Below are 15,571 nucleotides of genomic sequence, written 5' to 3' on the forward strand. Positions count from 1 at the left end.
CCCAGCTTGCCTTAAGCTTTTTGATTTTGTGGTATTTTTTCCATAGGAAAATTTTACATTTTAATGTAGTCAAATAGATCAGTCTTTTCTTTTATGGCTTCTGGGTTTTGTATTCCCCACTTCAAGATTCTGAAAACATTCATTGGAGATTTGATTTGTACTTTTGTGGTTTATTTATTTATTTTTGTTTTGTTTTTATTTTTTTGGGCTCGCTGCGCGGCATGTGGGATCCTAGTTCCCCGACCAGGGATCGAACCCACGCCCCCTGCAGTGGAAGCGCTGAGTCTTCATGTGGTGTATTTTTTATATTTAAATCTTTGCTCCACCTGGAGTTTGGCGATCCAGCTTGTTTTTCCCAGTGGGCTGCCAGTTGTCCCAACACCATCTTCCTGCCCCTAACGTGAACTACATCTTTTGTCAGCTTTGACCCTGGCATTGGATGGCAGCCCCAGGCTCTCAGCAGCTGCCTTCTCTCTCCAGGTCACCGAGAGTGAGCCCAGTGTGATGTGGCTCTCGGGGCTGCACATCCCAGAATCCTACCTCACGGCCCTGGTGCAGGCCACCTGCCGGAGGAACGGCTGGCCGCTGGACCGCTCCACCTTGTTCACGCAAGTGACCAAGTTCCAAGATGCAGACGAAGTGAATGAGCGGGCGGGACAAGGTACGGCCAGCTCCCTGCGGATTCACGGCCTCTCATGTAGGGTCTCCCTCCCCAAGCCACCCTCCAAAGGGCTGAGCACAGTGTGGGCCCGGAAAGTCAGACTGCTGCAAACACTGGCCATGTTTGGGTGCTGTCCACGTGGGGCTTGACGTCTCTGAGGGTGAGTCCAGATGTTTCTCATCCAGTTTTTCCATTGAGATGTGGGCTGATGTCAGGGGAGAGCTGAGCCACACTCGCCCAGCTTGACTGTGGGAAATGGGCTCCTAGGTTAGAAAGAACTGGATCGCCAGGTGGCTTCCTTCCATGGAACCCATGAGGGCCCGGGGGGCATAGGAGCCAGAGAGCAGGATGGGCTAGGTGGGAACCGTTCAATTGCGCTATAACGTCAAGTCCCTTAGACACTGGTTACTGAGTGTGTGAACTGCGGCTGGAAACTGTGGTTTCCCGGGGGGTCGTGTCTTAGAGGACATCTCACTGCAAGCACAAAAGCCCTCTTTAGCTAGCTTAGGGAGAGGGGCTTTATGGTGAACATTCAGGAGCGCTCAGTCCCCTTTGTAGAAGGCCAGCGAGGTCTCAGAGGGACTGGCAGTGTTGGGGTGGCCATGGTGCCAGCTGACTCTGGGGCCCGAGGCCAGTTAAGTCTGTGGGCCTTGATGCCACATTGCTGGGGCGAGGCGGCCACCCCTCTTACATGGTGCTGTGGCCATATGGAGGGTCACGGGGTCTCCAGGGTGTCCCATCTGGGCTCTACAAAAGGAAAGTGGGGGGGGGTAGAAATGGTGGCCACCCCTTTTGGGAAAAGGCCGGGGCTGTGTCTGGGGAAGGAGAATCAGTTAGTTACCCTTTTGTTTGTCCATATGCGCATCTGCTAGAGCTGCCATGCACGGCAGAATGACACTTGCCTCCGGCTAAGTCCGGCTCTCTTCCTGGTGCCTCTAGGATGCTTTGTCTCAGGACTCTATCTAGAAGGCGCCGACTGGGATATAGAAAAAGGATGTCTTATCAAGAGCAAATCCAAGGTGCTGGTTGTCGACCTGCCGATCCTGAAGATCATCCCCATTGAAGCCCATCGCCTCAAACTGCAGGTGAAAGGCCGACGCCTGCCCCGTTTCCCCTCTTCTCCTCTGACTGGAGGTAGACACCAGGTGGTTTCCAAGAGTCTTGCCTTTTAGCACAGGGGCTCTTAACCTTTCAGGGCTGGGGGAAGCCTTTGAGCCACGTCCCGGGGAAAAATGCACGCGTGCACATGCGTGTGTGCAGAGCCTTCCGGGGGCGGCACGGGTTCAAGGTTGGAGGCTGTGGTCCAGCCCAGCTTGAGGAGCGACTCCTCCCTTCTGGTGAAATTCTGCGCGCATCGCGTGGATCAGAAGGTAGTTACATCCGGTGTGGATGGCAGGCGCACCTGCGGGACGGCCTGCTCTGCCCGCCGACCCCGCTTCTCATGGGTGTCAGCAGAGCCCGGCACCTCGCGGGGCCCCTCCGCACCCTTAGCGCTCAGACGAGCCTTCGCCCTCCCCGGGACCCGCGCTCCCCTCTGCCCGCACCGACACCTCACGCCCCTTTTCTGTGCAGAACACTTTCCGGACGCCCGTCTACACCACCTCCACGAGAAGGAACGCCATGGGGGTCGGCTTGGTTTTTGAAGCTGATCTCTTTACCACGAAGCACATTTCTCACTGGGTCCTGCAAGGGGTGTGCCTCACCCTGAATTCTGATTAACCCTCTGGGTGAGGAAAACGGCACGAGATTCTGTCTGTGGCCGGCAACGGATGTGCTGGGAATTCGTGAAGACTCATCATCTGCTGTCACTTCTTGGGGCCTCTCGAGGCAGGAGGGGGGTTGACACTGATTTTTTTCTTTCATTTGAAATCAGCCATTTATATCTCTTTCCACATAAGTTAACCTGAATGGTTTTATTTTTTCAAACTTTTAAAAAAAGGATTCTGTGGTATTCAAAAAGTAAATTCAAAAAGAGCATTTTAAGACGTGTCGAATTTGCTTTTCCTTCTCAGGGGAACCACTTAAGCAAAACTGCCTGGCATGTCGATGGCACAAGTGAGAATTCTAACGTAAACTGTCGAAGGTGGTTTTTTGATAGTCCAGGTCTGTTTCAGCAGACGCCTCTCTGGAGCGAGGGCTGCGTGCTGGGGCGCGGGGTAGAAGGCCTCGGCTGCTGCGCGGAGGCAGCAGGGCCCCCTTCCCTGGGCTGATGAGGCCGGAGTCACCCACACCCTTGCAGAACTCTCCAGCCCGGCTCCCCGGGCGCTGGCCTGGCAGCGTGTGGGTGAGGGTGCTGAGCCTGGTGTTTTGATTCCTGCGTGAGCGCCTGCCCCCAACCTGCCTGGGGCTGTGAGGGGCTGCGTGCAGACGTAGACCCTGAAGGACCGGCGGCTACCGGGCGTCCCTTCCTCCTGCGCACCTGGGGCTACTCCGGCCAGGCCCGGCCGGGGGCGAGGAGCGGCTTTACCCTGCGAGGGAGGAACGGGGCTGAGCTGAGCGCTGGCAGGACACGAGGGCGAGGCCAGTCACGGGGACAACTGGCTTTTGCTAGAACCTCCGAGGCGCAGAACGTTCTAAGGGGTGGCGCAGGGCGGTGAGACACGGCAGGGGACGCATCGTTCCGGAAGTGAACCCCACCCCGGGACGCACCCCTGGGTGAGCCCACTGTCTGGGCAGCAGTTACTGGGGGCGAGGGGCAGGAGCGGGTGCTATTTCTTTCCCTCCCACTGTTCCCCCCCCAGGCCCACCCTCGGGTGGTTTAATAAAAGACACAAAACAGAAAGAAGGCAGGTTTAGAAAATAAAGTTTGTTGGGATCTTGAACATTTTGGATAAAACTAACAAAAAACAACACACATTCAGGTCGTGGTGATATGAGTGACGTCATCTTATTTAGCTCCCGTGACTTAACAGACATCTGCTCGGTTATCCGTGCCGCCCCCGGGGGAGGGTGTGTCGGGAGGTTACGGGGGTCTCCTGGAGGGAGCAGGGCTGCTCCGCACAGGCCGCCCTGGAAACGGGAGGGACGAGGTCAAGGTCGTTATGTGTTGCTCCGACTTTATTATTAGGCGTGTGACTATCTGATGTCGTTAACGTCGAGCAGCGACGCAGCCTGCGGCCCGTGCTTTGTCCGCGAGCGCGCTGAGGTTCCGCGGAGCGGGGCTGGAAGCAAGCGAGTCGGCGCACAGGTGTTCGGCCGCAGCGATTAGTAAATACGGATTGGGCAGCAGGGACACGATCGTGTTTTGGTGTCAGTCAGAGGGCAAGAGGAGCAGGAGGAGAGGAATCTGTCGACAGGTGTGGGAAAATGTGGCATGCACGGGAATTTAAAGAGAAAAGGGACAGAGGAGGCGCGGCGGCGCTTTCCCCGGTAGCGACCACAGTGCCCGGAGCGCGCGGTGGAGGGCCGCGGGGGCCTTCACACAGTTCTGTCCGTCCCTGAGTGCTTCCTCACCACCTTGCCGCCTCCGTTCACCTGGTCCACCGCCAGCGTCTCCACCTCGGGCGGGGCCTGCGCCGGGGTCACGTGGTGGATGCGGTGCGCCACGCCCACGTGCGCCTTGTGCGGCTTCTCGCGGGCGGGGCTGGGCTGCTCGCCGGCGCTGCGGTCCGAGGCGATGGGGGGGATGACGAGGGGCCGCTCCTTGATGAGGTGGACCTCGGCCGACTCCCTGGCCAGCAGGAACGGGGTGGGGTCGGGCATGGCGTCCACCGGCTCCCGCAGAAGCAGTTTCCGGCTGTCGGCCCCGAATCTGTAGACATCCTCGAACTCCGGGTGCAGCGGGGCCGAGAGGCTCTTCTTCATGCGGCGCCGGGGCGTCTCGGGCAGCCTGTCCTTGGGAGGCGCCGGCTTGTAGCTGGCCAGCGCGGGGCTGCCGGCCGCGCTGCCGTCCGCGGTGCCGCCGGAGCTCAGGAGCTTCCTCTTGGTGGCGTGCAGCTGCGACGTCAGGTAGGCGATGGTGCCGGCGCGCTGCTCCAGCTCGCTGGTCAGCACGCCCAGCTTGTGGCTCTTCACCTTCAGCTCCTCCAGGTACTTCCTCTCGCGCTCCTTGACGGTGTTCTCCAGCACGGCGACCGCGGCGTTCTTCTGCTCCAGCTGCTTCAGCAGCTCGTTGTTCTCCTCCTCCTTCAGTTGCAGCTGAGCCTCCAGCTCTTCACATCTTTTCTTGAGTTCGCTGCTTCTAGAAGATCCGTCTCCTGGAAGGACAAGCCGAGGGGGCGGAGTGAGAACCCGAGGGCAGGGCGGCCAGGCCCTGGGGGGCAGGGAGACCTTCTGTGCGGGGATCGCCTCCCCTCCCCACGGTGGCGGTTCCCCTGCCCAAGATGGGTGCGGTGCCCACAGGCCACACGGAGGGTAGGACCCCCATTGCTCATGCCACCTCCGTGTCCTCTCCCCCGAGGAAAGGGTGGCAGATCAGGTGGTCTTTGAGGCCCCATCCAGCTCTCCAGCTTATTGCATAAAAGGATGTCTCCAAATTTCAAAAATGCTGACGTTAAAATGGGCAATTTCAGAGTATGAGACCTCTCCAAAGGCTTAGGATTAAACTGTTAGCAGAGCCATCTGTCTGCTCCATTCAGAGCACGGTTTGGAAAGGCAAATGTAGACTTTATGTCTAAAGCACCAAAGCTCTGAAATTGCAGAGACTGGATGCCAGGCTGCCACCTTTCCCCCGACACGGGTCCCCTCTCTGCGTGTCTCAGAGCACGGCATCCTTGGGCCTGAGCTCAGGCCCTGCCTTGGTCCTTGGCCTGCCCCTAACACCACACAGGCCGCCCTTCGGCAAGACTCTCCCTGGCTGTGCTCGTGCCGGGGCTGGTGGTCAGGCGGGAACCCGTGTGTGTGGGCGCCTCTCGGATGAGGATGCGGGTTCGGGGGTGTTAGAGGAGCCGCCGAAAAGCTCCTCTGAGAGCCGAGTCTGCGTGTGCTCCTGTAAGGCGTGCTTCCCACCACCGGGCGGGGCACCAGGACCACCTGAGGGGCTTACGCTCTGCCCCCCACAGGAGATGCCCCATGCCAGCTGTTAGCGCGAGCCCCTGATGAGGGGCCGGGTTGGTGGGCGGGTGGCCTTGGGACTCAGGGCTGAGAACCACACCTGGAGGGAATATAGGGCAAGAACGGTGTTTCTACAGATTAGCCTGGGCCCAGAGGGGACAGGAAGGAAGGACAGCCTGAGTTTGGTGGCATGGATGGCAGGGCTGCGGGCTGGAGTCCCCGACTGGAGGTGGACATCCTGCTCTCCTGAACCCCTGGACGCCCCGTCCCCAGGCCCCTCCCCCACCACACACAGGACAAGGGGGTCCTGGCTCCCGGAAGGCACACTTAGGAGACCGGGCACGGGTGACGCAGATGGAAAGTCAGTGCTGGATGGTGCTCTCGGGCCCAGGGGAACGGTCACGAGGACCTGGACACGCTCATGAATAGTTAACTGCTCGTGTGAGGCCTGTTTAGAAAAAAGTCATCTCGACTCAAATGCGGTTTCTACACTTTTAAAAGCCTCACCCTGTTCTGGGGAGCAGCTATTTGGGACAGGCCACAGAGGCCCCGGCTTCTGTCTCCTCTGCCCCAGCTGCCATCAGGCTGATAGCTTTGGGGGTCCCTGAGGATTCTGGTTTTGGGGGAGCATTTCTGGGACTACAGTCTAGAGAAAGACCTTCAGCGCTGCTCTGGGGGCCACCCAGTAATGTGACCCCTCGCTCAACCAGTCTGTAGAGAGCACACACTTTGTGCCAGGTCCTGTGCTAAGCTCCACGGACACAGAGGCGGCGGCACCCCGCTCCATCTCCTCTTTCCTTCGGTTTAAATCACATCTATTTCTTGATTACAGAAGGGACACATACTCACTGTAAAAAATCAGAAAACCCAGAAGAACACAGAACAGGCATTCCAAGTACGTGTGTCAATCAGAAGAAAATAAAAGCACTCACTCCTCCCGCCCTACTGACAGTCCCTCGTCCCATGGAGGGGTCCAAACTGCCCTCCCACCTTTTCTCAGAGCCCTGGTCACACGTGCAACTCTTCACAGCAAGTGTGTTTTCTTCTACATGTGTAATTAGTGAAAACAGGTGGACCAGCATGTGCCTCAACAGGAAACAACACTGGCATCAGCTTTTGGGAAGGGAGTTCTTACCTGTCTGATCCGAACTTTTAAGTGTCAGCTCATAGGTTAAATCTGAAAAGGAGATCATATACGTTAATTCTGTATTATCACAGTATATTTCAAAACCTTCGTCAACTCTGAAAACGCACAACCGATTCCCACGATCAGCCTGCGAGTCCTGCCCGAACAGGGCAGAGTTCGGCAGCGTTAGAGGCAAGCGTGAGACAGCAACTACCAGCGGCCACTGTCTTGCTAGGGTTCAGAGGGGACCCTCCTTTCCCCTAATACACACTCCAGCATCCACAATTAGCAGGCAGCTTGCTCTGTGTATTACACTTTGGGCACTGGTTCCAAGACGCACTGTAAATTCTAACCATTGCATTTGGATCCTTCAAGTCCTCAGTAAGCTGAGAACTAGCTTTACAGCTTTACTCTCGGTGCGTGTGGCCTTGGCAAAGAGGATGAAGTAACGCATTCAAATGGACTCCAGGGATGATAGGGTTAACCAGAGAGAGAGAGGAGAGAAGAATAAGACCCCCTTCCCACTCACCTGGCACAGCTTTTGCGCCAGCCAGTGTGAGATGAGCTGGACGACAGGTCCTGCTTTGCTCTACAGCCCTGGCAGGCCTGGGACTGTCCCCCGCCCTGGTCCCCGGATCCCGCTGGGGCCCCCGTACCTGTGCAGTGTTGCTGCAGCCTCCTGATCTCGGCGTGCAGCCCCTTGAGCGTGCTGGCGTGCTCCCGCTGGAGGAACAAGAGGTTCTTCTGTGCGCTGTGCAACTGGTTCTCCAGGTTTGTGGTTGCCATGCTGACATCCAGATGACCTGCGGGGGACACAGGGCCTGGTGGCTGTCCCCGACAACGAGGGTCTCGGGGTGGCGGGCTGGAAGAGGAGGCCGCCTGCCGCCTGCCCTCCTTGGCTCTGCGGGCTGGAGGGCAGTGTGAGGCCCCGCTCCGGATGCAGAGGGCTCCCTGATTCCAAATCCTAGGCTCTCCATGGGCTACCCGACTTCAACAGACTGAGACCAAAATCTCTCGGAGGTGAAGCACCGGCTGCCTCCTCTCAGGAGAACTGGGCGCAGGGAAGTGGAATCTAGAGCTGGCAGGCCAGGAGGAGGGGGAGGACGAGCGTGGCGTTTCAGAGGGAAGCCCCCCTGGACCTCACAGAGTTGAGAGCCCCCCAAATCCTTCTTTTCTCGGGAATTTCCTGAGAACCATCTCACGGGGCCACGTGGTGGCTGCAGGAGTCTGGAGGCCGGACCCAGACCCTGCCATCCCCCACCACCCCGCCGGCTTCCATCCTCCATCAGCCACTCGCTCAGGGCCTTCACTGTAACTCGAGAAATGTGGTGAAGTCAGTCGGCCATTCTGTAAAAGCTAGCCCAGTAATTCAAGACGCCTTGCACGGCACTGAAAAAGGCTGAGGATGAAATGTGGATTATTTGCCTATAAATTATTCCTCTGAATACAGAGCCTCGGTGCCTTTTTCCTAACCTGCTGGGCCAACGAGTGCCCCCAAAGGAAATACCACCTCTCAGAGGGCTTCCGGTGGGTGTGTGGCAGGGTGGCACGAGGGTCTGCTCTGGAGGTGGCAACACGCCGGGCGACACCAAGCACTCTGTTATCTGTAAGTCCCGCAGCTTACAGATATTTACACCCCAGCTCTGGAGCTAAGAACGGCGCGTACCTGGAACCCAGGGCACGCATTTTCATTCACACAAGGAGGCTGAAGGAGGAAAGGAAAGTGAAGGAGTGCAGAGAAGGACGGAGAATGTGCCAGACAAAGCCTGGGTGAAGAGTGCACACGGACACGTCCTGGAAGGGACACACCTGTCAGGGGAGAAGCTGGCGAGAGAGAGCTGTGACTAAGAAGAAACAGAAAGCGCAGTTTCGGGTGGGAGTGTTCATGCACCTTATTACAGGAGGTGATCTGGCAAAGTGTATCTGGAGTCTTAGAATTTATCTTCCCTCTGACTTAGCGGTTCCATTTCTAGGAATCCACCAGAGGGAAATAATGACCTCTGTGTGAGAAGATGTAGCTAGGAGGACGGTCATTACAGTGCAGTTTACAGTCAGAAAAGCCTGGAAACAACTCAAAATCCAGCAAGAGGGAACTGGTTGACTAAATATAGGATCATTTCTATGGAAGGAAGATCAGATTTCCCCAGGCCTTGAGCTCTACCTAAAATCTGGCTGCAGGCCATGCCAGAGCTGAGTTTCCATCCATCAGAGCTTTCCTCAGGGGAGCTGACAGCAGCCTTTCCACAGGAGCGAGGAAGGTTTCCGCCCCCGGAATCGTCTCCCTGCTGTAGCCACAAGTTCCTTGTATGGGGCCGCCGGGCCAGACACTAATTCTAACTGGAGCCCCACGGTGCCTGAGATCCCGACCCTGTGTGGTCAGCACGTGGCCTTGGGAGGAGGACACTGGCCTAACAAAGAAGCCAGCCCGGAGCAAGGCAAGTCCGGGGCGCGAGCCGTGAAGGGCTGCAGAGCGTCCGAAAGCTGGACAGCCTCGACATCAAACGGAGGCAAATGCAGGACTGCTTCTGGAGCTTCTGGTAGAGATGCCCACGTTTACTTCTGCTCAGCAAACCGGAGTCGGTCACTCTGGCATCAATTCCGTTGTCTCACCAGGAACGTCAACTCCTAGGCGCTACGGTGGGCTTCGCAAGTGGCAACGCCAGAGGAGATGCCTTGTTCTCCTCTTTAAAAGGACAGACCCAAATCTGCGCTCCTGGTGGCTAATGGAAAAAGCAGAGCTTGTGTTTTAGGAGTTTGCCATTGACGAGGAAGAACAATTTACATTTGATCCAGAACTTAGTGGGTCTGGAAGGGTAAAGAACGAGCCGGGTGTACAGTCGCCCCCTCGCTGCCCAGCGGCCTGGAGCATCCACCGCTGCGTCTTGGTGACCCTACTTGGAAAACAGTTCTCAAGTCCGCTTGCTTTTCTCCGTCTCTACACCTAAGCCACACCACCCTCACCTGAATCGCTGCAGAATCCTCCCTCTGTCCTCTCTCGCCTCCTCGCTTCCATCCCCACATCGCAGCAGAGTGATTTTAACAGAATCTTCGGGGGTGCCCACGGCTCTGAGTGGGGCTGGTCCACATGGGCCCGGGCCTGGCCCTGTGCCCTCTGTGCTCAGCTGCTCAGTGAGCCTCCAGGGCCTTGGCTGGGCCTCGCCTCCGCACCCCGGGGCCTTGTCTTGGGCTCCTCTGCCCAGAGTGCTCCTCTCGGGTCCTCCCTTGGGCCCACCGTTCCCGTGAGCTGACGTCTGCGTGTCCTTTACTTCTCGGCCCAAGTTCACTTCCTCCCAGAAGCCCTGGCCCCCAGGCTGGGCGAGGTCACGCACTCTAAGCCTTCATGGCCTGCCCACAACTAGTTAACGGTCTCCCGCCTCCATGCGCAGACTGCAGGCTCCGTCACCGCTGTACCCCAAGCCCTTGCACGGTGCCTGGCACCCAGGAGGCCCACCGCCAGCACCTGCTAACCCAGTGGGCCCCAGCGCCGGGTTGTCCAGTGTGGGTGCGGCACCAGAGGAGCTTGAGGCCTTCAGGGCTGAAGAGCCTTTGTTTCCACGAGCTTCTGGCTTAACTTACAGGCATGCCTTGCACAAAGAAAGCATGATATACTAAAACTGCAAAACAGTTTCGTCCAGCACTTATGGTACAAAATGAGGTGTCCCCGAAACCAGAAATAAATATGTGTTCTATGATCTACCATGGGGGGCAGGGAGGGGAGTGGAAATGTGGCCCCAGCAGGCACCCCAGTCCCATCACAGTTTGGTATTAAATTTTATTTGTAACAAATTTAATATGATTTAAATAAGTATTCACATTCTAACTGCCTTGGTGAGTCGGCGACTTGAATGGCACTAAATCTGTAATTCATTAATTCACCGTCATAAGTACAGAAATAAAAGCGTGCCCTTGAAGCTTCCCATTAGCCTGGGCAGGCAGTCTGGGGAAGAAGGAACATGAGGTGAATAGAGGAGCGCGATTATATAATGTGCAAAGCCAGCAAGTGAGCTTTGATGGCTCCGTTTGGAGCCCTGACAACCAGAGGACAAGGGTTTTTCAGCCCCGTGATATTCCATTTGGAGGTTGGTCTCTCTTCTTCCACACTCTATGCTGACTTAAAAGGCCTGGAAGAGGAGACGCCATCTCTGTGGGGCGTTCTCTGGCTGTTGGATATACTTGCACGAGACAGGTCCACTTAGGTCCAAGGAAACAAGTCACACCTCCAGATGGGATCCAAATTACTACAGTATTTTCCCATCAGCTCAAAAGGGAACATAGTATCACTGACTTCCTGAGGACAGGGAGTTGCTGCTGCTTAAAAGAAGGTGATGGTTTAATGTCTTCTCATTAGTTACTGATGACATGGAATCACTGCTACGACTTAGTCCTTCCCAGAAGCTGACGTGAATGAAGCTACAGAAGCATCCTGTTTAGGCCAAAGAGACACAGCTGAGAGATGCAGATACTATGGAGGAAGGGATGGAGTTCATCCTGGGAGGCTTGATTCAGCATCTCTGGCTATGGGAGCCAGGGGCATGAAGGAGCATTCTCGACCCCTCCCTGAAAGGGTCAGCGTGATGGGTGAAGGTAAGATGCAGGCGTCCGCTGCAGATGAATAATGCATCCTGCTTGAGTAAAAGGCACTCAGGCCCTCTTAGCCGTGTGTCAGCCAGTAATGCAGGGCGACACCCATAAAGCGTGGCTGATGAAACACTGCACTTTCCCTGTCAGAAGGGCATATACTACATGTTGTGGGCTCTTTGTATTGCAGCTTTTTGTCTCGAGGCAATCCCATTTCGTTTCTCAGTGTTATCAGGCGCCATCGGCAATTTTACAGTTATTTGCTCGGTCAAAGGCAGCCTGGTCTGGACACGGGCCCTCTTCTCTCCCCGGAGATGCAGCCCTCACTGTGGAGGATGGGGTTCCAGCCACGGCAGCAGCCAGAGGGCAAGCCCCACTCTGCCCGCTTCCTCCCGTGGAACCCTGGCAGAAGCAAAGGGCACGGGCATCTCAAAGCAAGACCACCTGTGGGGCAGGTTACCGTGATCGTGATTCGGAGGTTAGGCCACATCCATGTTTTTTCCCGTGGCAAATTCACTAGAAATTAAATTTCTGTGAATTTACTGTTCCCTCTATACGTTCAGAAAGTTAACACTTGAAAAGGGCCAAATTCTATAGAGATTGGCACCTGGCCGAGATGGCTTCCCGGAGCGGGCAGGGATACTAACATCACCTCGTGGTGACAACATGCTTTTAATGACGGTTCTCAGAGAGACGTGAGGACCCCGACCTCACCGGGTCTACTCTGTATCCGCATGAGGACAAATTGCCTGTCAGTAGCTCATGTCCAGTTCTCAACCTAATTCAAAGTAATGTCCTTTCCTCCCTTTTGGGGCATTAATGTATAAATGATGACGTCATGATCTTATTTAGGGACCATCTCCGCTTGCGCGAGCACGAAGTGCTTCCCCATCACTTACGTCGTTTGTTCTCACAAACACCCAAGGAAAAACAGGAACGTCCTACCCACAAGTGAAAACATAAATCAAGAAATGCTGCATCTGAGCCTGGAGGCTGCTCCTAGCCCTCAGATCCTGTGGGTGAGAATCTTGAGGGCGGGGGTGGACTTGAACTTCAGGCAGAAATTCAGATGCTTTCCACAAAGCATGCATCCGATCTCCAGCGCTCTGAAGCTGAGGGGGCAACGAGCGCAGTCCGCTGCAGCAGCCTCTTGGCGGGAGGGGATGCAGCGCTCCCCCAGCGGAGCACCGGACGAGCCTGGAGGAGCACCTCCCTGCTCACGGAGGTGGGATCCACCGCTCCCTACGCCCCAGGTGGGACAGTCAGCGACCGGGAAGGCTCTGCTGACCACCCAATACGGCAGAAAGACTCACCAACAAGTCTTGCTTTTTTTTTTGGCCACGCCATGCGCATGCGGGATCTTAGTTCCCGCTGCCTCGTCCCTCTGATGCTCTTGGGGTCAAGCCCCATGTTCCCAGTGGCCCTGCCTGCTCAGCTGCCCACCCCTGCCCCGGCCTCGCCCCATACCACCTACACTGCTGCCCTCTCACCCCTGGCGTCTGCCGCAGCCCCAGCACGGGGCCTCTGCACACCGGTTCCCGCGATCTGCACTGCTCTTGGCAAACCACCTCCCGCCCCCCCGCCTAATCAGCCCCCATTCTCCCTTCGTGTCTGAACTCCCGGATTACATACGGGCTTCAGTTACTTTTATACGGCTCCCTGATGGTACCGACTGGAGATCTCAACAAGGATTACATGGCATTAATCAAAAAGCACTGCAGCAGCACTGATTTGAACATGACCTCATCCTGTAATTTCTTCACACGCCAGAAACAATGTTTTAAAGTATCCCTGGACCACATTTCTTAGACTAAAAGAAATGGAATATCTTTGATAGGAAAAGGTCTCACCATTTAAAAATGGGACACTTCTTTGTTCCTGGGCAATCAAAAGTAGACTTATCTTTTCTCTCAACACAAAGCTCGTGGAAATAGGGTAATAATTTTAGAATCTGAAAAAAAATAGTACACCCAGTACTCACGTGGTGCTGTGAATTAGTTATAACAAGCTATTTTAGATTCTAGTCATGAATAAGTTATAACCCATTCACATCTGGTTCTCATGCCGTGAACCGTCAGAATGACTGGTGTCCCACTGCCTCTGCGCGTGCTCGGCAGGGCCTGGGACCCGGCAAGCGTCTTGTGCACAAGGACCTCTGTGGCTTTTTTGTGGGAACTTTCTGTGTAGCTCTGGTGTCCTTTAGCTGAAGCACTGTCATGGAGTAAATGAAGGTTGGCCAGAGGACAAAGGCAGCAAGTGTAGTGATTAAATGTAAGAGGAGAAGAGATGGTTCCCAGCAGGGAGGTGGTGTCCTAAGTGGATTCATGGACTCAGGAAATGTTGAGGGTGGCAGAGACCTTCAAAATCAACTATTCCAACACCTCTTTATTTCAAGATCAAGAACCTGTGGCCCAAAGAAGATTTGCTTAGCACAATGGGATAAAAAAAGAGCAGAATGGCCAAAGTCTTGAGGTGCTGGAGTGTTTGGGGTTAAATCTGAACCCTATCTTGTCACCTAAACCATCGTAATATCTAACTTAAAGGGTTAAGTGCTAAATGCAATCACTTATGGTGTCTGGCATGTAGTAAGTGCTCAATAATTGTTACCTATATTATTTTATGTAAATATTGATCAATATATAAATATTGTTTACTTAGTCCCACACTAGGGTATTTCCTGAACATTATCTAAGTGTGGAAATGAGCTAGCAAAGGATTCCAGTTACTTCCAAAGAGGGAAACATAAAAGCAAACAGAAGCATTTTCTGCTGGCCTTTTCCATTTTCACTGGAGAGGAGCCATTCAGGGAAGCGAATAAAGAGAGTCAGGCAGAATCAGGCACCCTAAGGGACAGTAAAACCTACTTCCTGCGTTGAATCAATCTATAGTACTCTACGAGAAGCTAAAAAAAGGTCGAAGGCTAATTAGGCCATCAACTCTCAATCCAAAATACCTGCTTGTAGGAAAGGAAACTTACCATCTCTGAAAAATGAAGCCTGATGTTATTCTGAATTCACAACAATCCTAGATAAAGAAACTGTTCTAAGTTGCATGACCCCGTTATTTCTACTTGCACGTGTATTTAAGAAGTTCAGCTGGTAAGTTATTTGAGAATCCCAAAGAGTTAGGACACTAAGAAAAAGGACAGCATTTGGAGGAAGCGTAAGCACTCAACAATCACTCCAAAAACATTCTGGTAAAAAGAATGAACACCATTAAAAAGTGGAAGTAAAAAAACGTTGAAAGCAAAAGATGCGATTATTTTTTTAAAGTGACAAAAAATCGTGTTTAGTTATCATTCTTAAGCAACTGGGATATTTTTAAAACTAATACAATAGGCGGGTCAAGAGCTCAGCACAGGAGTCAGAATCCTGGGCTCCAATTCGGACTCAGCCACGTTCGAGCTGCAGCCTCTCTGTGCCCTCACCTTTTTCTCCCATACCATGAGGAACAATAACAGTACCTACAAGACATAGTGATTGGGGGGATAAAATGAGCTATCTTAGATAAAGCACTTAGCATGTGTCTGGTCTACTGTGATAAAGTGGTAACTGAACTAAATTTGCACTCATCCAAATGTGGAAACTTTGGATGGAGATGTTTTTGGGGTCCTGTTCTCTGTCTGGGTGGGCAGTGCACATCATCTTTTAATAGGTGGTCTCTGAAAGCTAAAAGAGGAGAACGCCAGTAGAAACCAAAAGAAGAAAAGCATCTTTTGCAAGATAACCACCTCACAGAGTAATCTGAATGTCTGCCAGTGAGGAGTTAGCGTGGCACATCTGAACTATGATATCATTAAAAATGATAATGTGGATCTATATTTATTGACAAGGAAATACATCTATAATAGGTTAAGTCAAAATAGTATATTAAAAGCTGTATATATCATATTTTTGTAGATGCAAGTAGAGAAAAAATTCTAGAAGTATACACAATGAAACATTAAAAGCATTTATCTCTAGATGATGGATTGTGGGTGACTTTTACTTTTTAAAAAATTCTATTTTGGTATTACCTAAAGCTTCTTTAATGATGAAAGTATATTAGTTTATAGTCAGAAAAAAATATAAAGCAGTTTCTCTTAAAAAACATAACCACTAACTATCCACTAGCAAAGTGGTATCAGATGTTTTAATGATGTTGTTCCAGGGTAGTCTTGGGATGCTTTACCAGAACCAAGAAGAATTAACAGGAAGGCAATTTTTATAAAAGCA

General features: G+C 53.6%; 2 protein-coding genes across 9 annotated transcripts in view; one reads left to right on the forward strand and one right to left on the reverse strand.

Annotated features, from left to right (window-relative positions):
* The window catches only part of DNAH10 (dynein axonemal heavy chain 10), a 148,206-nt gene extending 145,562 nt beyond the window's left edge, over positions 1–2,644 (forward strand). For 4 of the 5 annotated variants that reach the window (XM_082418126.1, XM_082418127.1, XM_082418128.1 and 1 more), the window contains 3 exons: positions 481–661; positions 1,601–1,746; positions 2,234–2,644. In XM_082418126.1, coding sequence (XP_082274252.1) covers positions 481–661; positions 1,601–1,746; positions 2,234–2,380 — 474 coding nt within the window. In that variant the 3' untranslated portion in view covers positions 2,381–2,644. Of the gene's footprint in view, positions 1–421; positions 662–1,600; positions 1,747–2,233 lie in introns of those variants that run through there. The other variant, XM_082418130.1, reaches the window with a different exon arrangement.
* An 803-nt stretch (positions 2,645–3,447) lies between these two features.
* CCDC92 (coiled-coil domain containing 92) overlaps positions 3,448–15,571 on the reverse strand; it is a 30,447-nt gene continuing 18,323 nt past the window's right edge. For 2 of the 4 annotated variants that reach the window (XM_082418334.1, XM_082418335.1), the window contains 4 exons: positions 8,941–9,499; positions 7,436–7,582; positions 6,789–6,830; positions 3,448–4,857 (listed from right to left, as the gene is read on the reverse strand). In XM_082418334.1, coding sequence (XP_082274460.1) covers positions 4,079–4,857; positions 6,789–6,830; positions 7,436–7,582; positions 8,941–8,962 — 990 coding nt within the window. In that variant the 5' untranslated portion in view covers positions 8,963–9,499 and the 3' untranslated portion in view covers positions 3,448–4,078. The remainder of the gene's footprint in view (positions 4,858–6,788; positions 6,831–7,435; positions 7,583–8,940; positions 9,500–15,571) is intronic. The other 2 variants (XM_082418337.1, XM_082418336.1) reach the window with 1 other exon arrangement.

The sequence above is a fragment of the Balaenoptera physalus genome (assembly GCF_965194825.1).
Source record: "Balaenoptera physalus genome assembly, chromosome: 12".
In the NCBI taxonomy this organism is placed as follows: Eukaryota; Metazoa; Chordata; class Mammalia; order Artiodactyla; family Balaenopteridae; genus Balaenoptera; species Balaenoptera physalus.